This window comes from Chlamydomonas reinhardtii, chromosome 8 (assembly GCF_000002595.2).
Source record: "Chlamydomonas reinhardtii strain CC-503 cw92 mt+ chromosome 8, whole genome shotgun sequence".
NCBI classification, from domain to species: domain Eukaryota; kingdom Viridiplantae; phylum Chlorophyta; class Chlorophyceae; order Chlamydomonadales; family Chlamydomonadaceae; genus Chlamydomonas; species Chlamydomonas reinhardtii.
In genome coordinates, this window is record NC_057011.1 from 4,561,661 (window position 1) to 4,586,575 (window position 24,915).

General features: G+C 67.0%; 5 protein-coding genes across 6 annotated transcripts in view; 4 read left to right on the forward strand and 1 right to left on the reverse strand.

Moving 5' to 3' along the window:
* The first annotated feature begins 34 nt into the window (after positions 1 to 34).
* CHLRE_08g382900v5 (uncharacterized protein) lies at positions 35 to 4,296 on the forward strand. Its single transcript, XM_043065310.1, has 6 exons — positions 35 to 548; positions 774 to 1,372; positions 1,656 to 1,751; positions 2,402 to 2,841; positions 3,043 to 3,481; positions 3,847 to 4,296. The coding sequence occupies exons 1-6, from the start codon at positions 485 to 487 to the stop codon at positions 3,994 to 3,996; spliced, it is 1,788 nt and encodes a 595-aa protein (XP_042922311.1). The 5' UTR covers positions 35 to 484; the 3' UTR covers positions 3,997 to 4,296.
* Positions 4,297 to 4,344: 48 nt separating this feature from the next.
* Positions 4,345 to 6,905, forward strand: CHLRE_08g382950v5 (uncharacterized protein). Its single transcript, XM_001694265.2, has 5 exons — positions 4,345 to 4,553; positions 4,956 to 5,098; positions 5,455 to 5,537; positions 5,849 to 5,901; positions 6,120 to 6,905. Exons 1-5 carry the CDS (start codon positions 4,422 to 4,424, stop codon positions 6,150 to 6,152), a joined length of 444 nt encoding a protein of 147 aa, XP_001694317.1. The 5' UTR covers positions 4,345 to 4,421; the 3' UTR covers positions 6,153 to 6,905.
* A 969-nt stretch (positions 6,906 to 7,874) lies between these two features.
* CHLRE_08g383000v5 (uncharacterized protein) lies at positions 7,875 to 18,911 on the forward strand. 2 transcript variants are annotated; one of them, XM_043065312.1, is made up of 6 exons: positions 7,875 to 8,426; positions 8,721 to 8,871; positions 9,085 to 12,142; positions 12,908 to 12,957; positions 13,177 to 13,387; positions 13,604 to 18,911. In XM_043065312.1, exons 3-6 carry the CDS (start codon positions 9,418 to 9,420, stop codon positions 17,182 to 17,184), a joined length of 6,567 nt encoding a protein of 2,188 aa, XP_042922313.1. In that variant the 5' UTR covers positions 7,875 to 8,426; positions 8,721 to 8,871; positions 9,085 to 9,417; the 3' UTR covers positions 17,185 to 18,911. The 2 variants fall into 2 exon arrangements, with proteins under 2 accessions (XP_042922313.1, XP_042922312.1); XM_043065311.1 differs by having other exon boundaries at positions 9,164 to 12,142.
* Positions 18,912 to 19,248: 337 nt separating this feature from the next.
* CHLRE_08g383050v5 (uncharacterized protein) lies at positions 19,249 to 22,784 on the reverse strand. Its single transcript, XM_043065313.1, has 8 exons — positions 22,557 to 22,784; positions 22,152 to 22,280; positions 21,553 to 21,682; positions 21,238 to 21,352; positions 20,968 to 21,054; positions 20,754 to 20,813; positions 20,383 to 20,439; positions 19,249 to 19,988 (listed from the first exon to the last, which is right to left on the reverse strand). Exons 1-8 carry the CDS (start codon positions 22,726 to 22,728, stop codon positions 19,920 to 19,922), a joined length of 819 nt encoding a protein of 272 aa, XP_042922314.1. The 5' UTR covers positions 22,729 to 22,784; the 3' UTR covers positions 19,249 to 19,919.
* A 100-nt stretch (positions 22,785 to 22,884) lies between these two features.
* Positions 22,885 to 24,915, forward strand: part of CHLRE_08g383101v5 (uncharacterized protein) — a 3,142-nt gene continuing 1,111 nt past the window's right edge. The window contains exons 1-4 of the mRNA XM_043065314.1: positions 22,885 to 23,123; positions 23,218 to 23,386; positions 23,844 to 23,909; positions 24,414 to 24,494. Of these exons, the coding sequence (XP_042922315.1) occupies positions 23,080 to 23,123; positions 23,218 to 23,386; positions 23,844 to 23,909; positions 24,414 to 24,494 (360 nt within the window). The 5' untranslated portion in view covers positions 22,885 to 23,079. The remainder of the gene's footprint in view (positions 23,124 to 23,217; positions 23,387 to 23,843; positions 23,910 to 24,413; positions 24,495 to 24,915) is intronic.

The window sequence follows — 24,915 nt, forward strand, 5'->3', positions numbered from 1 at the left end:
GTCGGGCGCGCAGCAGGTGCAACGAACTGAAGGCGTACTCGCGCCTGGCAGGCCTGCCGCGACTGCATCGCAGCCGCTACCCGCACCGACTACCAGCACCGCGCTTCCGGTCAAGAATAATGCAATCCTAACGGAGACGCTGGGCATCCTGAAGGAGTTCCGCGAGCAAGTCGACGCCGCGGTCTCGAACGAGGCCCCCAAGTAGAAAACCGTGCATTTATATACATACAAATATCACTGGAATACTATAGGACTACCGCTGCTCGTGCTTCTGTACCACCTCGGAGCCTGTGAACTCCAGTTGGCGCTTACCTTGACGCCAAGCTTTGACTGGAACCTGGCATCTTGGTTTGCTTGGGTATACTATCAGGCTATTTCACAGCTTGTTGACAGAGGCGAGAGTGCGTCGCCACGGCCCACAGCTCGCTGGAGCCTTGCTTGCGTGACCAACCACAGCCACTTTGGTGACTCTGTGTGCATAAAAATGCCGCCTCGCATCGCGGGAGCGGGTGCAAAGCGCCGGCGCTCGGGATCGGAGGTGGAACAAGGTAGGCAGGCATTGGCGTGGTCGGTGAGCTAGGCCGGGCGCATGCTGCTGCCAGGGGGCTTGGAGGCCGCAAATAGCGAGTAGGCATGGGTTTTGTTGGGCGAGAGGGCGGGCTCGGGGTGCTGACATGCGATGCGTGGCTCGCACGGTCCGCACTGTGGCCCGCCGAACGCACCCGCCGCATGTGCTCTCGCGCGCTTTCCTCCCTGGCGTGCTTGCCAAGCAGAGGAGCAGGGCCACGAGCACGAGCACGAGGAGGAGCACGAGGAGGCGGCGGCAGGGCCGTCGGACCGGCAGCGGCGCAGCAGCGGCAAAGCCCGCCGGCGGGAGCAGGCAAAGCCGACGCCCAAGCCCAAGGGCCGGGGCCGTCGGCGCACCGCTGAATCCGAGCCGGAGGAGGCGGACGACACAGAAGAAGCGGAGGACGAGGCCGGCGAGGGCGAGGAGGGCGAGGGCGAGGAGGGCGAGGGCGAGGAGGGCGCTGACGGCGCCGGCGATGAGGGCGAGGGCGAGGACGATGGATGGGAGGACGCCACGGCGGCTATCGCTGAGTCCGCGGCGTTAGCGGCCGCCGCTGAGGCCGCGGCCGCGGCCGCTGCCGGCCCCTCGACCGGCGCCGGCGGCTCTGGCTCCGGCCAGGTGCCGGCCATCATGCCGGAGCTGCCCGCGGCCGTGACGGCACTGCTGACGTTGGTGCGCCCCGCCGGCAGCGGCGGCGGCGAGGGAGGGCTGTCGGCTGAGCGGGCGGAGCAGGCGCTGGTCGAGACCAAGGAGGCGGTGCAGAAGCAGAATCCGGGGGCGCGCAGCACCGGCGAGCTGCTGCAGGTGCGGCAGTGTCTGTCCGGCGGCATGCATCCCGGGGGCGGGGGGTGGGGGGTGCCAGACTTGCACGGGCTGCGCGGGGAGCGCGATGCGTGATGTGGGGAGCACGGTGCCAGCGGCGGCGGTCGCTTGAGGCTTCGTGTGCAGCGCCCCATGCTTGCCTCCCCCTGCGGCCCGGCCTGCGGCCTCGCGCGCCCATGTTCACGTCAAAGCCCACACGGCCGTAAACACACCGTCGCGTTATGTCTTTGTGTGTGTATGTATGTATGCATGTAATGCCTGGCAGGCCTGGCTGGAGGAGGCTCAGACGTGGCTGGCCATCCGCATGGAGCTGGAGGGCGAGATTCAGGACGTGCGCCAGGCCATGGCCAACAGCCTGCAGGTGGGTGTGGGTGGGTGGGGGGGGGGGGAGGGGGCGCATAGGTTTGGATAGGGATAGGGATTAGCCGGGGGGGGCGGGGGGTAGGATTGGGGGGTTGTCAATACCCGCCCAAACTGACCCTAACCCAATGCGAAGGAGCGAGGAGGAGAGCGTGGCGTATGCTTTGGCAACGGAGTGGCACTCGATAGTAGGGGGGGCATGATGGTTGGGTGGCGGGAGGGGGGCAGGATGGCGTGGGGGGGGGCAGGATGGTTGGTTGGTTGGGTGGGTGGCAGGTTGTGCGGTTGGGTGGGACGGAGTGGAGGAGTAGGTGGAGTGGCGGAGGGCTGGGGAGGGGCTGGGTGCTTGGCTGCAGAGGGGTGGGATGTTGGGACGGGGTGTCGGGCTGAGGGGGCGCGCTGGGGCATCGCGAGGCAATACCCATACCGTAGATTGGGTTTGGGTCCCGCTGGGCTGGGGCCGGGGGGGGGGCGGCACCAACTAGGCAATCATGCAGCCGGGACGATGAGCGCTAGCACCACCATGTATACGATTGTGTACATCAATGAGAGTCACACACAATACATCAATCGCGCTATCTCTCCAACACCCACACTTACACACACACACACACACACACACACACACACACACACTGGCACCCACTGCAGGAGTACGAGTCCACCAAGGCCGCCGACGACCTGCCGCTGGAGCGCCGCGACCCCGACACGCTGCGCGACCGCTTCGCCGGCCTGCCGCCCGCGACCGCAGCCGTAGCGGCAGCACCACCACCAGCAGCAGCAGCAGCAGCAGCTGGAACTGGAGCTGGAGCTGGGGCTGGGGGTGCTGGGACGCCGGGGGGTGCTGGGACGCCGGGGGGTGCTGGGACGCCGGGGGGACGGGCGGCGGCGGCTGCGGCCGGCCGGCGCGGCGGCGAGCGCAGTGCGGTGTTCTGGCGGCTGTCGGCGCTGGCCTGCCACCGGGCGCTGTTCCCGCCGGAGCAGCCGGCGGAGGCGGAGGCGGCGGAGGCGGCGGGGGCGGCTGCGGGCGCGGCGGCGGACCACAAGGCGCCGCTGGTGCGGCTGGCGGACTTTGAAGCCAAGTGCCGCAAGTGGGTGCTGCGCAGGGGCAGGTGGCAGGAGGGGCGGGTGGCGCGCCAGGGCTGCGGGCTCTCACGACACACAGGGATAGCTACCAGGGGGGACACGGGCGTGCTCACTTGCGGGTGTCGGGTTTTGCCGGGTGACGTTTCATTGCTACAACTGCTGGCATAGCAGGAGACCAATCAGCCGCCCTTACCACGTCGCCGCAGGTGGTACACCAACAAGGGCACGGGCCGCTACTGGGACGCGCTGGCGCAGCAGCTGGCCGAGGCGGCCGCCGCCGCGGCGGCTGAAGCACCCGCCGCTGGGGAGGCGGCGGCGGATGGCCCAACAGCAGTGCTTGAGGAGTGCTGGGTGGGTTGTGCGGCCGGCCCGGACGCCTGCGCCACGTGCGCTGCCGCGCTGGGCCGCCAGGCGCCGACAGGCGCGGCGGCGGCGGCGGCGGCGGCAGGCGCCGACGCGCCAGCGGCGGCGCCGGCGGGGCACCGGCGGCACGGCCAGGAGCCGGGTGGTCAGTCGGCGGCGGCGCGGCGGCTTTTGCCGGCGGCGGCTTCGGCGGCGCTGCTGGCGGCTGTGGGGCGGCTGGCGGCGGCGCGGTACGAGGAGGTGTCGCCTGACGTGTACAAGATGCCGGAGGTGGCGGGGCAGGTGGGTCATGGGCGTGTTTGGGGAAGGGGGGGGAAGGCTGGAGGGGAGGGGTTGGAGGGGAGGGTTGGAGGGACTGGGCAGGTGCAGGGCTGGGCTGCCGTGGGTGGGTGCTGGCGCAGGAGGCCGGCGTGTTGGCCGATAGGTGCACATGAAGAATTTCGGCTATATGTAGATAAGCGAAGTCGGCACCTTCCCGAGGGGCGGGTCTACTCGAAGCCAACATGGGCAGTGCCGTATAATCGCCTCCTCGCTCCGACACGACGCCCACAACAGCACCCAACCCATTTTCGGTTTTTCCCAATGACACACGACACCCCGCACTCCTGCTCCCGCTGTTGCCGCCGCCGCCGCCGCTGCCCGCGCAGGTGCCCGAAATGTTTGGGCGGCTGGACGACCCGCCGCGGGAGGCCGGCGCGGGGGCGGGCGGCGCGGAGGAGGAGGAGGATGACGTGGAGCTGTTGGAGCCGGCGGGGGCGGGCGCGAGCGGCGCCAACCGGGTGGAGGTGGAGGTGTAGGCAGGTGGCTGCTAGGGTTGCGATGGAGGTGATGTCCAGCTGTGCAGGAGTTGTAGTAAGGCAGCTAGGCTGCTGGACAGCTTGGCTGCTGGGGTGCTCAGGTGCTTGGGAGAGAAGGCGACAGGTTGGTGTGGAGACTCGTAGGAGATTTGAGGGTGCAGTTTGTGTCATTGGCGGGCATCTTGTAGAGCATGCGGTGCATTGATTGTGAGCGTTAGAATGATTCTGGACATGCGTGGATCGGTAACGGAATTGAGGGGGAAAGGCATGCGCCATGTGCGTGCGTGCGGCCTCGCGAGGGGGTGTTGCATCGCTAACACGTACAGCTTGCCGCAAATCCTGGTATAGTCTGCCCGGGTGTGTAATATACAAACACCTCCTAACTCAGTCCCTCTTTCCCGCCGTTCTCAACACCGACAAGCAACATGGGCGGTTCCGAGCACACTCTCGGTTGTGTCGCGGCCACCTTCGGCATCGCGGCGAGCGCCTCGTTGTTCACGGCATCTACCTTTGTCGACCGCATGGATGAGGCTGCAGTGGCGAACAACATGAAGAAGGTATGCTGTCTGTGCTTCCGGCATGATCGAAACATGGGCCACCTTCGGCTCAAGCAAGGGCGCATCCGCATTCTAGTGTATGAAATAAGAGATGGCGCGTCCAACGCGGTCTGAGACTGGGGGGTCCTCAAAGCGTTGGTGCCGATGATGCGCAAGTCGTTAGGAGCCGGGCCGCTTTAATCCACGACGTCTGACGTGTCGACTTTGATGACGGCCTGACATCAAGTATTTACCGCGGGCGTAAAGCTCGGCAAAGTTTGAAACCTCCAGCAACAGGTGTCAACGCACCCCCACTTTTGGTCTGCTTGCGCACTCTCCCCCCACGGCTCGCGCCTCCTGCCCACACGTTCCTGAACCCATTGCCCCCCTCCCCGCCTGCCGCGCACACTCGCACGCCCGCAGGTCATGCAGGGCACCTTCCCCATGCACATGACCTACATTGTCGGCGGCACCGCTGCGGCGCTGGCGCAGGCCGTCAAGTCGGACCACAACCGCGGCCTGTGGCTGGCCTCCGCCGCGCTGCTCGGCTCCGCGCTGCCCTACACGTGAGGGCTCATTGACTAGCTATGAGACGGAGTGGCCCCGGGGAGGGGATTCACTGCATCCGAGGACGGAGGAAGGCGAAAGGGAGCGGCCCCGGAGCCTCGCATGGCTGTAGGGTTGCGTGGGGTCTATGCTGCGATTGCTGTAATACATGTGCGGGTGGAAGCATGCCGGGGCGCAGGAGGCACGGCGGGCGCAGACGTGGCGTGTCTAAAACCTGGGTTGCAGGGAACGACTGGGTTGCGGCGGCGGGGCAGCGGCGTCGGTGCATCTCCCCCCTCCAAACTTGTGATCTACTCACTCCAGGAACGGCTATCCCTCCCCCTTCCACCCCCTCCGACCCCCCCCCCACACACAGCTACTTCCTGGTCAAGGACGACACGCGCGCCATCATCAAGGCCGGCGTGGACAAGGCCGCGCCGCCCGCCGGCGCCGTCAAGCGTGAGTGCGCAGCGGCCATGACCCGGTGTGTGTGTGTGCCGCGTGTGTGTGTGTGTGTGTGTGTGTGTGTGTGTGTGTGTGTGTGTCTGCGGCGGGCCTCTGCTGCTGTGGGTAGCGGCACAGTGCTGCACGTGCCGGCCTCCTGCAAAGCGTGTTTTCCTTCCTCGCACACTGGCCACACGGGTGCGCACTGGCACTGGGACCTCTCACACGCACCTTGGGGACCTATTCTGTGGGCCCCGGCACATGTCCCCCCCCCCCACACACACACTCGACTCTGTTCCTTTGTGCTCTCTAACGTGCACACGCAGGCGTCGCCCAGTCCGGCTACATCCGCGTCGCGCTGATGGCGACCGGCACCCTGGTGTGTGCGGGCGTGCGGGCGTGTCGTGTGTGCGTGCGTGCGTGTGCGTGCGTGCGCTGACCCGCGCGTGCGTGCGCTTGTGTCTGTGTGCCTGCCCGAAGGTGTGCATCCTGCTGCGTGTCCGCCTCGCTGTCGACTGGATGGCCCGCAAACACCGACCTATCTCGCACACACACATAAACACGCAACATGCTGCTATGTCGCTGTGGCTGCCGCAGGTCATGGTGCTCGCCCTTGCGAAGAAGAAGTAAAGCTGCGGACACTGCGGGAAGTGGAGGTGGAGGTGCAGCAGGTGGAGATGGCGGCGAGGGCGCGGGGCAGGCGGCGGCGTCGGAGGCGGGCGCAAGCAGCAGCAGTGAGGACGGCGTGCGTGCGGCCGGCAGTGGTGGGCAGGAGGGATTGCGATGGTGGGCAGGAGGTGGGCGATGGTGGGCAGGAGGTGGGCGATGGTGGGCAGGAGGGATTGCGATGGTGGGCAGGAGGGATTGCGAGGGCGAGGGCGTGCGCGCGCATGCGGGTGGCTGGCATGCGGGCGGGGCCGGGCTGTGTTGGACTTCAGCTGCGCAGGCTGGTTGGTGGCATGACGTATGCATGTCGTTACGGGAAGGGTTCGTTACTGTATTTCGTTGTTGTACATGGACATACCTTTGGCACTTGATACCTGTGTGCTTAGCACTTCCCCCGTTCGTATATTATGTAGCTGACTGCTCTTGTTTTGTATGGAATGTAGCGTGCTGCGATTGCCGGGGTGCGGCACAGCGCTGTGGAGTGCGGACCGCTCTGTCTGGGTGCCAGCAGCCCTGGCAGAAGCATGCAACTCCCTCCCGCCGTGTGTGTGTGTGTGTGTGTGTGTGTGTGTGTGTGTGTGTGTGTGTGTGTGTGTGTGTGTGTTATCGGCAGGGCTCAGAGCGAGCTCCAGAGGGCACTGCCCCCGCCCTGCTGTGTGCATGCATGCATGCATGCCGCTGCACCCGGGGCGGGGGCGACTGTAAGCCCTTGGACACACTACTTAGTGCCATGCCTGCTGGCTGCCCCCACTCGCCTCCAGCTGCCCGCGCGCGCCCAGGTTTGGCGGCGGGCCCGCAGCACGGGCAGGGGTAGGTAGGCTCAGGACGGCATACAGGGGGCCTGGGGGCTGGGGGCAGCAGCAGCAGCTGCATGCTGGCGCACGCCCTGCTTGCCGTACGACTACAGCCATTCGCACACGCCCGCGGCGGGGGCGAGTGGCCATGAGAGGTCGTCAGGGCGGCAGCGGCCGGCATTGGCCTGGTGTGGCGAGTGGACGCTCCACAGATAGACCCGGCCGCAAGTCCTCACCAGGCAATCTTGTCATCGGGTGCTTCCACAGGTTCACCGGTGTCCTGCTGCTGCTGGGCTCCCACAGGGCACTGATGGCTGCTGGGCCCCTGGGGGATGACCGGAGGCACGGAAGCAGGAGCACTGGTGGCCGTGCGTGGGAAGGCGGCGCGAGGTGAGGAGCGGAGGGAGGGCGCGCCAGGGGGAGGGGGGCCTAGCGGGGAGCACGGGGCAACCAGGGGGCTGCGGCTGTGTAACTGCCAGTCTGGCTGCCGGCCCCTATTTACTACCGGTGGTTGACTGCCCCGTGCTGCGCCTGTGTCGCCGCCGTTCGCGCCCAGGACGCAGCACGGCAGTAGCGGTGTGGCGGCAAGTCCCAGCTGTAGCGCTGAGGGCGCGGCGCTGCAGTTGGAAACAGGGGTGGCTCGGCGTTGCAGGCGGAGTGTCCTTGTCGCGGTGAGGGCTGTGGGCGGGACAGGGTGCGGATACTGGGCCGTGCAACCATTCGAGGCATTGTCAGAGGCCGCATGAGCACGCGGGCTAGCTAATTTTGGGGGCGCGGGGCAAATCAGGGATTCAGGGCTGCTTTTGGGAGCCCGCCGGCTGGACAACTCGGGGAAGTGAGAACGCAACTTCTCTGCACTCCTGAGTCGTGGCTCCACGACGTCGGACATACCGTAATAGTACAGGGGCGACCGACAGCCTTGGCAGCGTCTTAACACTGTTTTGCCCTGTGCTTTATCTTGCAAACACGCCTCGGAGGCATCGCAGACGCAGCGCTGTCAAACTCCAAACTGTTGTTGGACAGCCCCGCGACGCTTCGCCTCCGACTTCGAGCTCTCCTTTCGGAGCCGCCCGAGAGTTGACGCGGCACGTCGTCATTTGGTGCGTTTCACTGCTTGACAATTTAGATTCGCCAGGCTTTACCAGCGGCAATTCAGTTTGCTGCCTGGTTTCTGTTGCCTCGACGATCCATTATTCCTGCTCAATCCCGCCTAACTTTGAAATTGCCTGCTTCTATGCATTTGTAACATTGGACTCCGAGGCTTCTCACAAGTCACTGACACAAAACACCTTGTCGACGGTCCTCAACACGCCAACTGTTGAACCTGGCTTTGCAAGTGCAAGGGCCGCCCGCACGCGACGGAATTGCAACAAAAGAGCCTGACAACATTCATTTGAGAAACACAACCATTCGGGTCCGGACTGAGCCGGCCGACGACAAGTAGGTGAGCAGGCACACATGGCATGGAGCGAGGGCGTCGCGCCACATACGCACGCTTCTCAAGCAAATCCGTCTAGGCCATGCGAAGCCCCTGCTTGTCGCTCGTCGATTGCGAACGAGCGAGCGATGATCGGCGCGCGAGCAGGGGCGCGGGAGTGGCGAGGGGTCGAGGGGCTGCTGGTTCCGTGACCCTTGGACTCGTGGGGCCGGTCTTCGGGGGACGCTCATAATCCATCCCGAGCGCGCGCAGCTCATAGCAACTCGACGAATTACATACATTGCCGTGCCCTTCTCGCAGTTCGTCGTTACGTCGCCTTTCTGGGCTTAGCAGGTCGTCCTTGCCTCGGACCGGTCGGCTTGGCAGAACCCACCTCTGGAGCGCCCTCGCTGCCCCGAGACACCTTACTTCTTCCATTCCGCGCTGGCCGAGCTTAATCTTGCATGATAAGGTGCGTAGAGACAAGTAGAGAGAGCCCTACTCACCATTCTGTCCCGCCCTTTCCTTGTTCGGCGCACTCCCCCGGTCCAAGGCCGCAAACCGGTCCAACGCATTTTCGATCCCTGCCTGCCCGCTCCGCTGCTCATAACCTCGCACCTCGCGCATGCAGCCTTACTCATTCCCGCCGCACCACTCTGCCTGTCCGCAACACACCACGCCACAGGAGCACCCCGCAACCACCACCGCCACGCACTCGCCCGAGCCCGACCCGCACCACACCACCTTACCACCTACCACCCCAGGTCGTTGACGCGGTTGTGTCTGCCATCCCTGCTCCCGGCCGAGGCACACAACTGCGCAAGCGCAGCAGCGCACAAGGTCTCTGCAGCAACGCGGCTGTGGTCTAGACAACGTACGAACCTCGCTGTCGCCGGTTCCGGCCACGCATCCCACTGCGCCACGCACTAGATCGGTAGCTAGTCTTCTCCACCGCGCCGGCCGCTCACCGCCAAACCCGTCCGCACCCGCTACCGGCGCACTGGGGACCCCCATAAGGATGACAACGACCCCACAGCAGCCACAGCAGCAGCCACAGCAACAGCAGCAGCAGCACAGGCAGCGGCGGCACAGCGCCGCCGCCGCGGAGCAGCCGCCCACGCCGCCGCGTGCCACCGCCGCCACCAGTACCTGCTGCCCGCCGCCGCTAGCGGCAGAGGCGCCGGCTCCGGCGACGGCGGTGGTGGCGGCGGCCAGTCGTGCGGCTGCAGCAGCGGCGGCCGGTGCTACAGCCGCCGCTGCGAACGCGGTGGCGGCTGCTACAGCCAGCATGGCGGCGTCAGCGGCCCTGGAGCGGCAGTTCAAGGTCGCCGTGCCTGACGGTCACGGAGTCGCTGCCCCCGCCGCCCCTGCCGCCCCTCAGCAGCCGCCTACGCCTGCCGCCGCCGCCAACATCGCGCCTTCTCCGAGAGTCGTGTCCTCCAACGCTGCCAAGCCCGCCGCTGCCGCCCCTGCTGCCGCCAGCGCCGCCGGCGCTTCAGGCGGCCCCGCCGCCGCGGCGCCCACTGCAGCTGCGGCCGCAGCAGCCGTGGCAGCCGCAGCAGCTGCGGCGGCAGCTGCAGCCGTCACGGCCGGGTCAAACGGCAGCAGCGCACCGACGGCTGTAGCGTCATCACCTGTGCCAGCAGCGGCAGCCGGCGGCAGTAGCAGTAGCAGCCGCCAGCAGCAGCCGCGGCAGCAGCGCTGTGAGGAGCCTCGGCGCGAGCGGCCCCAGGCAGTGCCGCCCCTTGCCCGGGCCTCTGCTGGCGGCTGCGCCGCCGCCGCCGCCGCCACCACCGCCGCCGCGAGATCCACACCCGCCGTTTTCACGAGCCCTCCCGCGCCCCTCCGCCTGTCGCCGCGGGGGCCGCCGCCGCCGCCGCCACTCCCACAGTTGCCCCTGCCATCGCCGCCGGCGCAGCTGCCCCCAATGCCTTCACCAACCAAGCCCAGGCAGAACGGCAGTACCGGCAGCGGCAGTGGCAGCGGCGGCGGCAGGAGGCGCGGTGGCGGCTCTCCTGCTGCTACTGCCGCCACCACCGCTGCCGCGGCGGCGGCTGAGGCGGCGGCGGCGGCGCTGCAGGTCGCGGCGACGTCGCCTGCGGTGCGCGCGGCGGGGGTCGCACACCGCCGCGCGCAGCTGCTCCGGACTTCCTGTGTTATCGTTGGCAGTGGCAGTAGCAGTGGTGGTGGTGGTGGTGGCGGCTCACAGCAGCAGCTGCTACTGCTGGGGCGCATGAGCCACAGCCGCGAGAGCAGCGGCGGCGGTGCTCCCCCTACCATTGCTGCTGCTACTGCCCTTCCCGCTGCTGCTGCTCCCGCTGCTGCTGGTGCTACTGCCGCGGCCAGCAGCGCTGTGGCACATGGCGGCGTTGTGAGCTCGCCAGGGGGCGGCCGGGAGGCGGCTGGGCTGTGGGACTGGGCAGTAGCGGCACCCAGTCCGCAACGGCAGCAGCAGCCGCAGCCGCTGCCGGGCCCGGCAGCAGCGGCGGAGGTGGCGGTGGCGGGCGCCGGCGCCGGCGGCAGGGACTCGGCCTCTGTCAGCACGCCGAGCACGGAGAGTGACGAGGGGGCGGCACAGTGGCGCGCAGGTAGCGGCGGCGGGCGAGGCGGGTCGGTGGGTCGGCGGCGGCCATCAGAACAGCAGCGCCCCAGTCGTGATGAGCAGCAGCAGCAGCAGCAGCAGCAGCCGCCGCAGCAGCAGCAGCAGCCGCGGCCAGAGCCTGAGGAGGAGGAGAAGGCTGCAGCGGTTCGCCCGCCGCAGCCTGCCGCTGCCATCCCACCCACTACCTCACGCCGTGAGCAGCAGCAGCAGCAGCAGCAGCAGCAGCAGCAGCAGCAGCCGTCAACACCGCTGCCGGCGCTACCGCAGCAGCCTCAGCTGCCTTGGTCAGCGGCCCTGCCCCCGCACCCGTGCTGGATGCCGTCGGCGGCGGCGGCGGCCGCCGTGCCTGCCGGCGGCAGCGATGGCGAGTGCGGCGGCGCCAGCGGCGGTAGCGACGGGGCTGTAGCAGAGCTGCTGGCGGGATGGCACCTGGAGGAAGCCACCTCAACGCCCTCACGGCCGCCGCGCCCGCTGCTGACGGTGCTACTGCCGTCGTCATGCGGCTCGCCAGGTGACGCCGCCGCCGCCGCGGCGGCGGCAGTAGCCGCGGCGTCAGCTGGCGCCGCCGACACCAAAGCCACTAAGGCTGCTACAGCCTCTGCTACTGCTCCTGCCGCCCCGGCGCCGCCGCAGCCGCTGCCGCTGCCGCCGTCGCCGCCGCAGCTGACGCCGGTGCGCCGCCGCTGGTCGGCTCCCGGCGGGGAGCAGGAGGGCGAGGCCCAGCCGCAGCCGCAGCGCAAGGCGGCGGGCTGCGCAGGAGCAGGAGGAGGCGACGGAGCCAGTGCTACAGCCTCGGCAGCGACGGCGCCTGCCGCCGCGTCTGCTGTCGCGCCTGCTGTCGCGCCTGCTACTGCCGCCGCCGGCGCCCCCCGCCGGCAGCTGCTACAGCAGTGCCCTGCGAGGCCCGCCGCTGCTGGTCCGTGCCCTGCAGCACCTGCGGCCCCCCGCTCTGACGCCGCCGCCGCCACCGCCGCCGCCACCGCCGCCGCCGCTGCTACAGCCCTGCCAGCGGCCACTGCCGCTGCCGCTGCTGCTACAGCCGGCAGCCTCGCCCGGGGGCCGCGCAACCGCAGCAGCCGCTACAAGGGCGTGTCTCTGTACCGGCGCACGGGGCGCTACGAGGCGCACATCTGGCACGAGGGTGAGCGGGGGAGGGGGAGGGAGAGGGCTGTAGATACCAAACTAAACCGAACCCAACGCAAAAGAGCAAGGAGGAGAGCGTGGGACCGTGGGGGCGGCGATGCCAGACCGCCAGATGAGGTGGTTGCGGGAGGGGCCGCGGCGTGTGTGTGTGTGTGACTGTGTGTGTGTGTGTGTGTGTGTGTGTGTGTGTGTGTGTGTGTGTGTGTGTGTGTGTGTGTGTGTGTGTGTGTGTGTGTGTGTGTCTGTGTGTGTGTGTGTGTGTGTGTGTGTGTGTGTGTGTGTGTGTGTGTGTGTGTGTGTGTGTGTGTGTGTGTGTGTGTGTGTGTGTGTGACAACGGTTTACAGTTGTTTATCAGATCACGTGATCGTGTATCCGGACAACCCGTAGTTGCTAGTGCCAGGGGCGCATTAGCACCTTGTTTGTCGCGCATTGGTCTGGCAGTACATGTCTCCCAAGCCTACGCGTAGCGTTAGACGTCAGTTTGGCCACAGGAGCCGCACCTCCATCTATTGTGGTTAGACACTGATTTGGCCCTAAGAGCCGCACCTCCTGTGTGTGTGTGTGTGTGTGTTGTGTCCCCTCGTGCGCGCTGTGAGTTCCCACCCGCCTCACCTCTCACTTCTAACCCCGCCCCGCCCCCCCCCCCCGGTATGGAATGCGTCGCGTGTGCCCGCTGTACCTCTGGACGTCGGCACTTCACTTCATATTTGATACACACCATCCCATGGATGGCTACCCCCCCCCCCCGGGTTCCCCCCTCAGGCCGGCAGCTGCACATCGGCACCTACGGCACCGACCTGGAGGCGGCGCTGGTGAGGCGGTTGGCTGGGGTTGTAGGCGGTTGGGGGTTGTAGGCGGTTGGAGATGGCAGTTAGACATGGTTGGAGGTCTTGCTGGTCTGCCGGGGGGGTAGCCTCTTCCTCCACGACTTACCAGTCATCACGCACTCTGAACCCCCCATTCACGCACCCATTGCCCCGCCTCAAGCAACACACACATACACCACACACACACACACACGCACACCACAGGCGTACGACCGCGTGTCGCGCTACCTCCGTGGCGCCGCCGCAGTCGTCAACTTCCCCTCGGAGGCCGCCGCCGCCGCCGCCATCACCGCCGCCGCCGCCAGCGAGTCTGCTGCCGCTTCCCGCGACACAGCTGCCACCGCCGCCTCGCCACAGGCAGCCGTGACGGTGCGGCGGGACTCCGCAGCCGCACACCCACCGTCACCATCACCAGGTGTGTTACTTCGCGCTGCGACACCGGAAGATGAGGAACAGTCGGTTTAGTGAGCAGAACTGTTATAGGACTGATGCGGCCAGGGCCCGGCCCGTTTCCCATCCTTCGCGCGGCGAGAGCGGTTTCCATCTTGCGCATTGCGTGTGGGTTTTCCCTTAGCGCTACTGCCCCCCGCCCCCGCCGCCTCGCTCCTGTATGTTTAATTGCGCCGCACAGGGCACACAGCCGAAGGCCCCGCAGCGGCCGACGAGGCCGGCGGCGGCGGCGGCAGCGGCGGAGCTTCTGCTGGCGGCGGCGGCGGCCGCGGCGCGGGCGGCGGCAAGCCCTGGCCCGCCACCCTGCTGGACTCCATCCCAGCGGTGGCGTCATCGGCGGCGGCGGCGGCGGCTGGCGGTGGCATGCCGGCGCCAGCTGCTGCTGCTGCAGTTGATGAAGACGCGCTGTTAGCGGCGCCTTGCGGCGGCGGCGGCGGCGGCGGTCGCTGTGTGCGGCGGCGCATATCCGCACTGGAGCCGCGCTCAACCGTGTCGCCTGGCGTGCTACAGCCGCCGCCGCCGCCGGCAGTACCGGCGGCGGCGGCGGCGCCAGTTTCGCGCCAGCACACCGCCGCCGCCGCCACGACCCATATGATGCAGCAGCAGCAGACCGTGGCGGCGGCGATGGTGGTGGCGGCGTCCGCTGCTGCGGCCGCCGCCGTGGCGGGTGCGGCTCATCAGGCGGCGGCGGCGGCCAACGGCGGCGCCGCCGCCGCCGCCGCCGCGCGCAGGCGCCGTGACAGTGGCGGCGGCGCCGCCGACATCGTCACCGACGGCGCTGCCGCCACTAGCAGCGCCCATGCACGTGCTGCTGCTGCTGCCTGCGGGGCGTCGGCGGCCGCCAGGCCGGGGCCCCAGGCCGTCAGCGGCGGCGGCGGCGACGGCGATGATGGACACAATGCCGCCGCCACCGCTGCCGCTGCGGCCACCGGACAAGGCGTCATCAGTCAGGTAACCGGCGGCTCCGCGCCGCCGCTGCAGCCGTGGCGGCCGGCGGCGACGGAGGTGCTTGATTGCAATGGTTGCGACGGCGGAGGAGGCGACGGCGACGTTGACAGCAGCAGTGCCCGCGCCTCCTGTTGGGTGGCCCGGGGCCTGCCCGGCATTGACGTGGCGTGGCGCCACAGTGCCAGTGCCGGTGCCGGTGCTGGTGGTGACCACGATGACTGCTGCGCGCCCACAGATGCGGTCATGCTGCCTGCTGCTGTGTCGGCGGCGCCACATGCCTTCCTCCCGTCCACCCCGCAGCAGCACCCGCAGCACCCGCAGCGCCCGCAGCACGTGGCGGCGGCGGCGGCGCCACTGCTGCCGCCGCTGGCGGCTGTCGCGGCGGCGGCGGCGGCTCCCGCTCGCTCCTTCCTGCGCCACAGCTGCCCTCCCGACCACCCCGCCGCCGCCGCCGCCGCCGCCGCACCCAGCCATCAGGACATCCAACAGCCCCATCACCACCACCATCACCAGCCCCTCACCCGCAGCGGCAGCCCGCCGCCGCCGGACCCCAGCAGCGGGGGCAACAGCCGGCGGGAGGTGGCGGCGGCGCTGGCGGCCCTGCTGGCGGCGGGCGTGCCCCCGGACTTCCTGGCACAAGTCATTAGCCGCCGCCAGCCGCAGGCGGCGCAGCACGAGCTGCAGCGGGCGCACACCCAGCAGTTGGCGGCCGTGGATTGCCACCACATGCACCTGCTGCTGCAGCCGTGCCCGTCATCATCACACCCGCCGCCGCCGCCCGCCACCGCCGCCGCCGCCGCCACCACCACACCATCTCCCACCACTACACGTCCCACCGCCGCCACCGGCAAGGACGCCGCGATCGCTGCCATCCTCAAGAGCCTCATGGGGCCACAGCAGCGGCCGACACCGCCGCCGCCGCCGCCGCCGCCGCCCCCACCGCACGCGATGCCCTACCCGCCGGCGCCTGCCGTCAAGGGGCCGCCGCCGCCGGGGCCGCCGCCGCCCTCACCCGCCCTGCCGCCGCTGCAATCCAACAGCGGCTGGTGCCCCTCATCACGCAACAGCAGCTCGCATCCTGCTGCCACTGCTACTGCCATGGCTTCTGCCACTGCCACTGCTATTGCTACTGGTGCTGGTTCTGGCAGCGCCGACGGCGCATCACTTGACAGGTCAGCCGTGTCGTCAGCGGCGGCGGCGGCGGCGGCGGCAACGGCAACAGGCGGCAGCGTGGGCACCTGTGGAGCTGGCGGCGGTGGCCGCGGCGGCGGCGAGGAGGAGGAGGGCAGCGGGCTGCGGCGGCACGTGATGACTTGGGTGGGTGGGCAGCTGCCCGGACTTCGGGGCGGCCTGCTCGGGGGCGCGCTGCTGGCGGCAGCGGCGCCGCCGCCGCCGCCCACACCCGCTGTGGCTGCCGCACCTGCTACTGCCATGGCCGAAGAGCCGGCTGTAGCGAGCGGCGTCAGCCCCGACAGCATCCGTAGCCTGCTGCTGCTACAGCGCCGCCTGCAACAGCAGCAGCAGCAGGTGGCGGCGCCGCCTGCGGAGCAGCAGCAGGCGGGCCGCCCCCCTTGCGCCCCCGCCGCCGCCGCCGCCGCCGCCGCCGCCGCCGATGCTGATGCGGACATGGTAGACGCCGTGTCCAGCCCGCGGGTGGCGGAGGCGGCGGAGGCCCAGCCGGCGGTGGCGGCGGCGGTGGTCTGCCGCCGCCGTCACACCACGACCGAGCTGTCGTACACGCCAGCCGGGGGCTTCGCCGCCGGCGCCGCCGCCGCTGCGTCAGGATCCTCATACGCACGCGAGCCGCCGCGGCAACGGCCACGCCTGACCAGCCATTATGAGGAGGAGCAGCCGCAGCAGGGGCAGCAGCGACAGCAGGGGCAGGAGCAGCAGCAGCAGCCGCCCTTGCTGCCGCTGCTGCTGCTGCCCACGCGCCGCCACACGGCACCGGTATGGGCGCATGGCGGCGGCGGCCATGAAAACGGCGGCCGTGAAAATGCCGGCGGCGTGAGTGGCGGCGGCGGCGGCGGCCGCGAGTTCGGCTTCTGTGCTGTGGACGAGGCGGATGAGGAACTCCTGTGCGGCGGCGGCGGCGGCGGCGGCGGAGATGGCGGCTCGCCGTTGGCGCTGCATTGGCGGCAACTGCAAGCAATGCAGCTGCAGGCGCAGCAGGCGCAGCAGGCGCAGCAGGCGCAGGTGTCTTGGTCGCTAGGGCCGCAGCGGGTTCTGGAGCTGGCGCGTGGCGGCGGCGGCGGCGGCGGCGGCGGTGGTGGCTTACTGATGCCGTTGTCTCCCTCGCACCAGCAGGCGCAGGCGCAGGAGCAGGCGCAGGGGTGGCTGCTTGGCCAGCTGCTGCAACAGCAGGGGCAGCAGCCGCAAGAGGGCACCCCCTGCAGCCCCACAGCGGTGGGCGGGGCGGCGGCGGCGGCGGCGGGCGGCAAGCGGCCCCGGGAGGACGCCTGCTACCGCAGCAGTGCGGACGGCGTGGAGGCACTGGGGCTGCGGCTGGGGCTGGGTGGTGTGGGGCTAGGTGCGGGCTATGCGGGCGCTGCCGCCAGTGGTATGGATGGGATGGAGAGCGGCGGTTGGGAGGATGCGGGGCAGCAGGCGCCGCTGTCTGATGATGTTGATGCGGCTTCGGGAGAAGCAGCAGCACCGCCAGCTAGCGCGGCGCCGGCGGCCCCAGAGGCCCCAGAGGCGGCGGCGGCGGACTGGGCGCCCGCGCCGGCGGCCCGGGGCCACCCCGACCGCAAGACACGGCTGCTGTATGGCCACCAACACCACCAACACCACCACCTGCGCCCGCAGCTGTAGAGCTGTCCAGCGGCGCGCGTGCACGTGACAGCAGGCGGCGGCGGCGGTGGCAGCGGCGGCGCTGGAGCGTGAGGAGGAGCAGAGCGGCCGCGCAGCGCACGATGAGTAGTGGAAATGGAAGGAGGCCTGCCCATTTATATCCGCGTGTGAGAGCCTGCGTCTTGTGCTATGTCCTGGGGTTGTCCCAGCATTCAGCGCGGCAGCTTATAGATAGCTGCGGCGATTTTGTTTGTATTGCTTACTTGGATGGACTGATACGAGATTGCTGTCTGCTCCGAAGGGGTGATGTGGTGGTGGCGGTGGTGAGACTACGGTAATTTGTGCAGCACTGCAGTTGTATTATCGAAACTTCTCATGTCCAGGACCTGCAAATGGGTTTGCCAAGTTCAGAAAACATGTGTGTGAGCGCTTCAGAGCCAAACATTGGAAATGACGCGCTGACACCGCGGCAGCGTCAGGCTGTGTTACATAGGCCTCAGATTCTTAGCAGCAGGCTACGTACTGTAGGTTGACTTGAAAGCTGTATGTAGATAGGGCACTTTGTTTGCGGCGCTGTCGGGTTGTTCGCTGTCCAGAAACAAAGCCATGCTGCTATTTTGTTTGCTGTGTGCGAGGAACGCACGTGTTTGGGTACTGCTTGTGTTGTCGTGCTGGCTGTGTAGTGTGTACATTGCTGCGGTCCCGCCCTGAGCATGGGTACGGTACTAGTACTGGTGCCGGCGGCTGATGACGTACGGCGGGCTAAACACACCGCAATGCCCTGTGGTGGGCTAGTTGGTGGCGTGGTGGTGGGTTGAAGGTGCCGTCCTGTAGGGTAGGGGGTACGTGTGCGCTGTCATGACTCGGCGTGTGGTTGCAGAACGCTGCGCAGCGCCACTCGCTGCCTCCGGACGCACACACGCACACACACGCAGCACACGGCCAGCAGCAGCAGCGCACGCACATGCACAGCACACGTAGCACAGCACGGCCCAGGCACAGGGTATATGAAACTAATGCGGCAGGCAAGTGGCGTGGACGAGGGCACAAACTGATGAGGGAACCTAAATGTGTTTTGCGCATACCTATTATGTTATTATGAGTTCTCCATTGAGTAGATTGGGGCCGTCCCCAGGTTTATTGTTTATGGCACTGGCAAGTTATGGAGCTGGCGGCGGCAGCAGCAGGAGGTAGGGCGGCCGCGCGCTGGGCAAGGCGGGAAAGGAGCGTTGGCGGCGGCGCAGGACAGGACGAGTGCAGGATAAAGGCAGGATTAAGGCAGGATTAAGGCAGGATTAAGGCAGGATGGCAGAGGTGGCGTGGAGGTGTGCAGGAGGTACCGAGGTAGGGCCGGTGCGTGCGCAAGAACGGCGGCACGGTCAGGGAGCCTGCGGCACGTCGGTTGCTGCTGGGGGCTGGGGGAGGAGGGCGGCAGGTGGAATGGGTATGGCTAGTGGACGAATGCACACACACAGGCAAGGACACACACGGGCGCGGCAGCATCAATCACTTGTTTGAGTGCTAGTAACTAGCAGAGGGTGGGCTGAAATAAAAGGGCGGCGGCACGTTGCTGCTAGGGGCTGAGGAGGAGGGAGGCCCTCCCCTGGATGTGGTGTACTAACGCACACACTCCGGCAAGGACACACACGCCGGCTTGTTTTGGTGGTAGTAAGTAGCAGCAGGGGTGGGCTAAAATTAGAACGGCGGCGCCCCCGAGAATGGCAATGACAATGTAACGGTGGGCCTGTTGCCTCTGGCCCTGTGCCCAAAGTCTGCCCAGTCCATGCCCCAGCGAAGACGACGCGGACGACGCGCAACGGCACAAGGCCTTAGTTGACGGGCGGCCAGGCCCTTCCAACCGGGGCTTCCAACCACCCTCAGCCCCAATCCCTAGTGGCTAGTGCCCTACCTCTTAGCCCCACCTCTTAGCTTCAGCAATGCTGCCCAACTTCGGTACCCCACGCTGCCAATGCTGCAGCCCCGGGCAGCAGCAGCTCGGCGTGGGCGCACATGGAGATGGATAGCCGCTGCCCAGCATAAGCCTAGTGCGTGCGTACGTGCGGCGCAGGAACGCCGCCGGTGAGATAGAGGACTTGATGGTTAGCCAGAGATGCTCAATATTTCAGTCAGACCCGGGGGTGGGTCGGTCATTATTACCTTGCAGCGCTCTGCCGTACAGCCGCACCCCCACCCATTCGTTCTCACCCCGGTCAGGTGCGCACTGCCAACTAACGCGCTGCACTCACGACAACTTCCGTACTCGGGTCTGGCTGAACCGCACGCACTGAGACCGAAAGGCACGCTTTGTCCCCATTATTGCTGTGCACGCACCCTCTTCAACAGCCACACACTGCTGAAGCTGCCGCCGCTCTTTGACGCACCCACTGCAAAGCCGGAGGCCCTTCCACGTACGAGTGCTCCCTGGCCTCAATCCAAACTGCACAGCTGAGCCTGGCTCCACTGCCCCTTGCCTCAATGCCACAACCCATACAGCCATTCTGTGTGTAAAGCACTACCTATGCCAGAGCCATAAGCCCACCTGCCCCACAGCTCACGTACACAGACACATAACATATTCGCATACACTGTGTGCGCTATGCTTTCCTTGTGCTCTTTAACACATAACATATTCAACTGACACTAGAGCATGGCTACGGAGCTATGCATGAAGACCTTACCCGCCGCACGCCAACCCACGCCACGTCACGCCTCACATCACAAAGTGACTCATGCATGTCACACACGCGCCTCACACATCACAACGCGCCGTCCTTCTCCGCGTTGCGCAGTGTGTGCACCAGGTCTATCCCGTGCTCCGGCAGCACCTGCGCGGGGGGGGGGCGTGGGGCGTGCGGTATGGCATGTGTGTGTGTGTGTGTGGGGGGGGGGGGGTTGGGGTGGGATGGGGGTCTGTGTGGGCGTGTTTGGGTGTGTGTGTGTATGGCGTGACGTGATCAGGCAGCGTGGGCGCGCCACCGCGATGGAGCGTGCTGCGTGTCAGCTGTTGCTGCACCGGCGGGAGGGCGTGTGATGCCGGCCCCGAGGCCGCGAGGGCCGGCCCCTGAACCCCCTGCACCCTCACGCGTACCCACAGAACAGGCGCTTGAGCCGCTTGAGCCGCTTGAGTCGCCGGCGGCGCCTCCAAGCCACCTCATCCGACCACCCACCCGGACGTGTAACCCCCGCACCCACACACCGCCCCCGCACCCACCCACCCACCTCGTGCATGAGGCCGTCCGCCGACCTGCGGCACTTCTTGAGGAACGCCAGCAGCACCTGCACACCGGGCGGGTGCCCGCGTGTGTGTGTGTGTGGTTGCGTGGTTGTGTGTGTTTGTGTGGTTGTGTGTTTGTGTGTGAGCGTGTGTGTGTGTGTGTGAGCGTGTGTGTGTATTTGTGTGTATGTGTGTGTGAGAGAGAGAGGGAGTGGGTGTGTCCGCGGCTGTGGCTGTGGCGGCACTAGGTGACATGTACCGTGTTGCAGTGGGGGCAGATGGGGGCGGGGGTAGCGGGCTTCACAACGCTCCCCAGCCGACCGGAAGTGTGTGTGCATGATCCTGTGTGCGCGAGCCACAGAGGAGACACACGCACCTTGTGGAACACGTCGGGCTTGTCCTCGTAGCTGCGGTGGCCCGCACCCGGGATGACCACCTGCACGAGGGAGGGTTGGGTGGGCGTGTGTGTGTGTGTGTGTGTGTGTCCTTCCCACACTGCCTGCCGTGTCGAACCCTTTTCTATCGTGTGCTTTCTAACACTGCGCCGGCCCCTGTCTCTACATAGCCACACACACACACTCCCCTCGCACCTTCCAGCTGTGTTGGAACAGCTTGGTCAGCCGCTCCGCATCCGGCACCAGCGCGTCCTTGGCGCCGTACACGGCCAGCGCGCACACCTGTGTGTGTGTAGTTATGTGTGTGTGTGTGTGCGTGTGTGTGTGTATCAGGCGAGGAATGGGGGAAACAATCGACACTGTGCATGTGGCAGCGCGTGCAGACGGGGAAGGAACCCTCCCTCCCTCCTTCCCTCGGCCTCCCTCCGTCCCTCTCCCTCCCTCTGCGCCCCCCACCCGCCTCACCCGCTTGTGGGTGTCCTCCCAGGGCCCGCCCCAGTCGCGCACGCCAATGGGCGCCACAGCCACGAAGCTGGTGATGAGCGTGCCGTGCCGGTCCATGAAGGGGATGGAGTAGCGCCTGCAGGGGTGGTGAGGGTGGCGAGGTGGATTTGTGCCAGGAATGAACGAGGCTATAGGGGCTTATCGTGAGCACCCCTCCTGGGAATGGTGAAGACATCCCCTCCCCTCCCCCTCCCCCTCCCCCTCACTCTATTGCATTGGGTTTGGTTTAGTTTGGGCTGGTATCAAAAACCCTCCCCCTCCCTCCTCCCCCCCCACCCGCTCATGGAGGGCGACACCAGTACGACGGTGGCGTTCACCCGCTGCCAGGCCGCCTCCACCACCGTGCGCAGCAGCTCGCTGCGCATGTTGTTGTCGCTGTACGGCAGGGGGGGCGTGTCGCCGAAACCTTGGGTGGGGGTGGGGAGGGCAGAGGGGAGGGCAGAGGGGGAAGGGAAAGGGAAAGGGGGGAGAGTAAAGGAGGGCAGAGGGGTGAGCGGGGAAGGGCCGGCAAACATCATGATGTCGACCTCAGGCAACAATTTCCACCCCCGCGCCGGGACCCCCTTCTGGTCCCCGTCAACGTTCCTGTCAACGTCCCACACGAGCAGTATCGCAATCCTGAACTAGTGAACGTGTCTTGCCATGCACCTCGATGTCCCCGCTTTCTCATGTGGAATGGTGAAACAACCCCATCCCCTCCCCCTCCCTCGTTCTCTCCCGCGACCCCCTGCCGCTGCTCCCCCCGCCTCCCTCTCCACCCCATTACGCAACCCCCCGCTCTGGATGGGGCTGGCGAGTTTAGGTTCACTCGGTTGGCTTGCTTTGGATTCTGGAATGAACTACCCCCGCCCTCCCCCCCCCCCCCCTTCCCGCACCCGGCAGGTCAATGGCCAGCGCCCGCACGCCCGCCTCCGCCACCGCCTGCAGCGTGCCCAGCTGCTGCCAGAAGGCGGAGCTGTACTTGGCGCCGTGCAGGAAGATGGCGGTGGGGTTGCGCATCGCCGCTGCGTCGGAGGGAAGGAGAGGGAGAGGGATGGGGAGGGGGAGAGGGGCGAGAGTGGGGTTTGGAGCAGTGTGTGGTTTGAGAGGGGAGGGCAGGGGAGAGGGAGACGGTGGATGGAGAAGGGAGCTGGCAGGCGGGCTAGCGTGTTGGGCGCGGGCATCGTGGCTGGCGAGAGTTGCGAGCGCTCAGGGCGGTGAGCACCAGTGCACAGCGCACGAGGGCGACTCCCAGGCAGGGAGAAACCGAGCGTCTCCTTCGGGTTTGCTGGCGTGCCCACCTTCCTCCGGCCCAGGGTCGACCACCTCATAGAGCCTGTATGCTATCTTTATATCAAAGAAGGGTATTGTGCCGGTCTTTAGCTCGACTTGCTTCGGCGTGGAAGCAGTGGAAGTTGAAGCTGCTGCAAGGAGCAGCGCCCCTAGACAAGACCAAAGCGCAGATCTATGCATTTTACCGTCGGAACACATGCAGTTTTCCGAAGAACTCGAAACAGTCGCTGGTTAGTTTCCCGCGAAGAATCGGACTGTCCATGCAGTTTTTTCATCCCAGCAACTTACCGTTCGCTGACTTTTTGACTGTTATCTGTGTACTGCGTATAGCATTGTAAAATAGGGACACGCTAGCTAGGCCCCCTTCGACGTGACCTTCGGCAGTGAATGTTGCTTCCTTCCGCACGGAACCTCTGAACTCTAGCTTACGATCAACCAGCTGCCGGACTAGACTCATACATTATATAACAAAGCTACTGGAAGCGCCGGGGTGCGTAGCGGGGAGCGAGCGGACGTACAGGCAGCGTCGAAATGGCACCCAAAAAGGAGGAGAAGAAGCAGGTTGACCCTGTCGAGTAAGTCACTTGCATGGGGCTGGAGGGGGCGAGCACTGCCGCGGCACATGCACACCACATTGCGCGTGTCGCCTCGCCTCCCGCACCGCTGCAGGGCCAAGTTCCAGGAGGAGATCAAACAGTTAGAGCAGGCTAAGAATGACCTGCAGCTTGAACACACGTTCCTGCTGGACAAGTTCCGGCAGCTTAAAGCCGAGAACGACCGGCTTCGGGGCGAGATTGATGGCATGAAGGGCCGCCTGACTCACGCTGCCGACGACTATGTGCGTTGCATGGGAAGGGGGGTTGGGGTGAGGGTCAAAGCTCCGGGTGGCATGGTGGTGGTGGTGGTGCTGGCTGGGGTACGGGTCGCGGGGTGGTCGCGGGGGGTTGTGTGGAGGGGGTAGGGGCCGCCAAGGACTTGCGTGGGCACACACGACGTGCCGTTAAGCGGGCGTCTTGCCCCTCCCGCCTTCCTGGTACTGGCACCCGCCTGCGTGCCGCCGCCGATCGCGTGGCATCAGGCCAGAGACCGCGCACACACGGCGCAGCGCTGCCTTTTAGGGGGAGGGGGTTACGGGGGGGAATCAGGCGCTGTCGGCGCATGTGGCTGGGCAGCTCGTGCGTGCCCTGTGCCCTCATGCAGTTATTGTTCCCTCGTGTCAGCCATTCCTACCGCCCTGCCCTCCTCCTACCGCCCTCCCCCCTGCCTTCCTCCGCCCCCCCCCCCTCCCTGCCCAGGCCGACATCCTGGAGCACCGCCAGGAGCAGATCAAGGCCGAGGAGGCCAAACTGAGGGGGCTGCAGGTGGGGTGTGTGTGTGTGGGGGGGAGGAGGCCAAACTGAGGGGGCTGCAGGTGGGGTGGCTGTGTGTGTGGGGAGGAGGAGGCCAAGCTGAGGGGGCTGCAGGTGGGGTGGGGGTGGGGGTGGGGGTGGTTGGGGTTGTAAATACCAGCCCAAACTAAAACAAACCAAGGAGGGGCAGGGCTGGCGGGGGGGGAGTCCAAACTGAGGGGGCTGCAGGTGGGGTGGTTGTGTGGAGGGTGGGTGGGCAGGGCTGGCAGGGGGAAGGCAGGGTTGGGGCTTGCGGGGGCGGGGGCAGGGCTAGGGCGCGGGGCCGCACGGGTGAGACACCGTGCCGAGACCAACTCTGACGAGTTTGCAACTTGTCGGGCACAAGTTTTGAGAGGGGCATTTTTCGCATCTGGGGTGGGGGCAGACGTTGGGATTGGAGTGAAGGACCCTCCAAACACACACGCACACGCGCCCCCGAACCCCCCTGCTGCTGCTGCTGCTGTCGCGCCGTCGCAGTCCAACGTGGAGAAGCTGGAGCTGGACGTGGGTCGGGCGGAGGAGGAGATCCGGCAGCTCAAGGAGGCCAACGGGCACCAGGTGGGGTGGGTGGGTGGAGGAGGGGGGTGGAGGTGGGGTGGGGGGTGGGTGGGACGGGGTTGGGGGTTGGAAGGCGGTGGGGGGGTGGGCGGGGGTTGTGTGTGTTTGTGTGTGTGGGGGGGGTAGCCATCCATGGGATGGTGTGGGGGGGGTAGAGAGGTTGGTCAGGGGGCAGGCAGCGGGCCGCCGTGGTGGCCGCCGTGGTGGCGGCCGCGGTGCAGAGCGAGGGGTTAGGTGGACAAGGCGAAGGGCGGAGAGGGCGAGGCGGGCAGGAGCGGCCAGGAGGGCTGGTGCTGCAGAGGGCGGCACCTGAGAAAGCCGGCTGTGGTGGTGGTGGGCACAGCTGTTGGCGCATTGCCAAAACGCCTGACCCATCGGGTCTTGGCTTCTTTGATATTGGAATGAACAACACACACCATCA

What these genes read in the sequence shown, in the direction of transcription:
- CHLRE_08g383050v5 (XM_043065313.1), bottom strand. Translation starts at nt 22,728, where the DNA reads ATGCATAGATCTGCGCTTTGGTCTTGTCTAGGGGCGCTGCTCCTTGCA. An exon ending in GTGTCGCCCTCCATGAGCGG is followed by an intron (nt 21,353 to 21,552) that starts GTGGGGGGGGAG and finishes CCACCCCTGCAG; the next exon opens with GCGCTACTCCATCCCCTTCA. An exon ending in GGGAGGACACCCACAAGCGG is followed by an intron (nt 21,055 to 21,237) that starts GTGAGGCGGGTG and finishes ACACACACACAG; the next exon opens with GTGTGCGCGCTGGCCGTGTA.
- CHLRE_08g382900v5 (XM_043065310.1), top strand. Translation starts at nt 485, where the DNA reads ATGCCGCCTCGCATCGCGGGAGCGGGTGCAAAGCGCCGGCGCTCGGGA. An exon ending in GCACCGGCGAGCTGCTGCAG is followed by an intron (nt 1,373 to 1,655) that starts GTGCGGCAGTGT and finishes AATGCCTGGCAG; the next exon opens with GCCTGGCTGGAGGAGGCTCA. An exon ending in TGCCGGAGGTGGCGGGGCAG is followed by an intron (nt 3,482 to 3,846) that starts GTGGGTCATGGG and finishes CTGCCCGCGCAG; the next exon opens with GTGCCCGAAATGTTTGGGCG.
- CHLRE_08g383000v5 (XM_043065312.1), top strand. Translation starts at nt 9,418, where the DNA reads ATGACAACGACCCCACAGCAGCCACAGCAGCAGCCACAGCAACAGCAG. An exon ending in GGCGCACATCTGGCACGAGG is followed by an intron (nt 12,143 to 12,907) that starts GTGAGCGGGGGA and finishes TTCCCCCCTCAG; the next exon opens with GCCGGCAGCTGCACATCGGC. An exon ending in CCGACCTGGAGGCGGCGCTG is followed by an intron (nt 12,958 to 13,176) that starts GTGAGGCGGTTG and finishes CGCACACCACAG; the next exon opens with GCGTACGACCGCGTGTCGCG.
- CHLRE_08g382950v5 (XM_001694265.2), top strand. Translation starts at nt 4,422, where the DNA reads ATGGGCGGTTCCGAGCACACTCTCGGTTGTGTCGCGGCCACCTTCGGC. An exon ending in TGGCGAACAACATGAAGAAG is followed by an intron (nt 4,554 to 4,955) that starts GTATGCTGTCTG and finishes GCACGCCCGCAG; the next exon opens with GTCATGCAGGGCACCTTCCC. An exon ending in TGATGGCGACCGGCACCCTG is followed by an intron (nt 5,902 to 6,119) that starts GTGTGTGCGGGC and finishes TGGCTGCCGCAG; the next exon opens with GTCATGGTGCTCGCCCTTGC.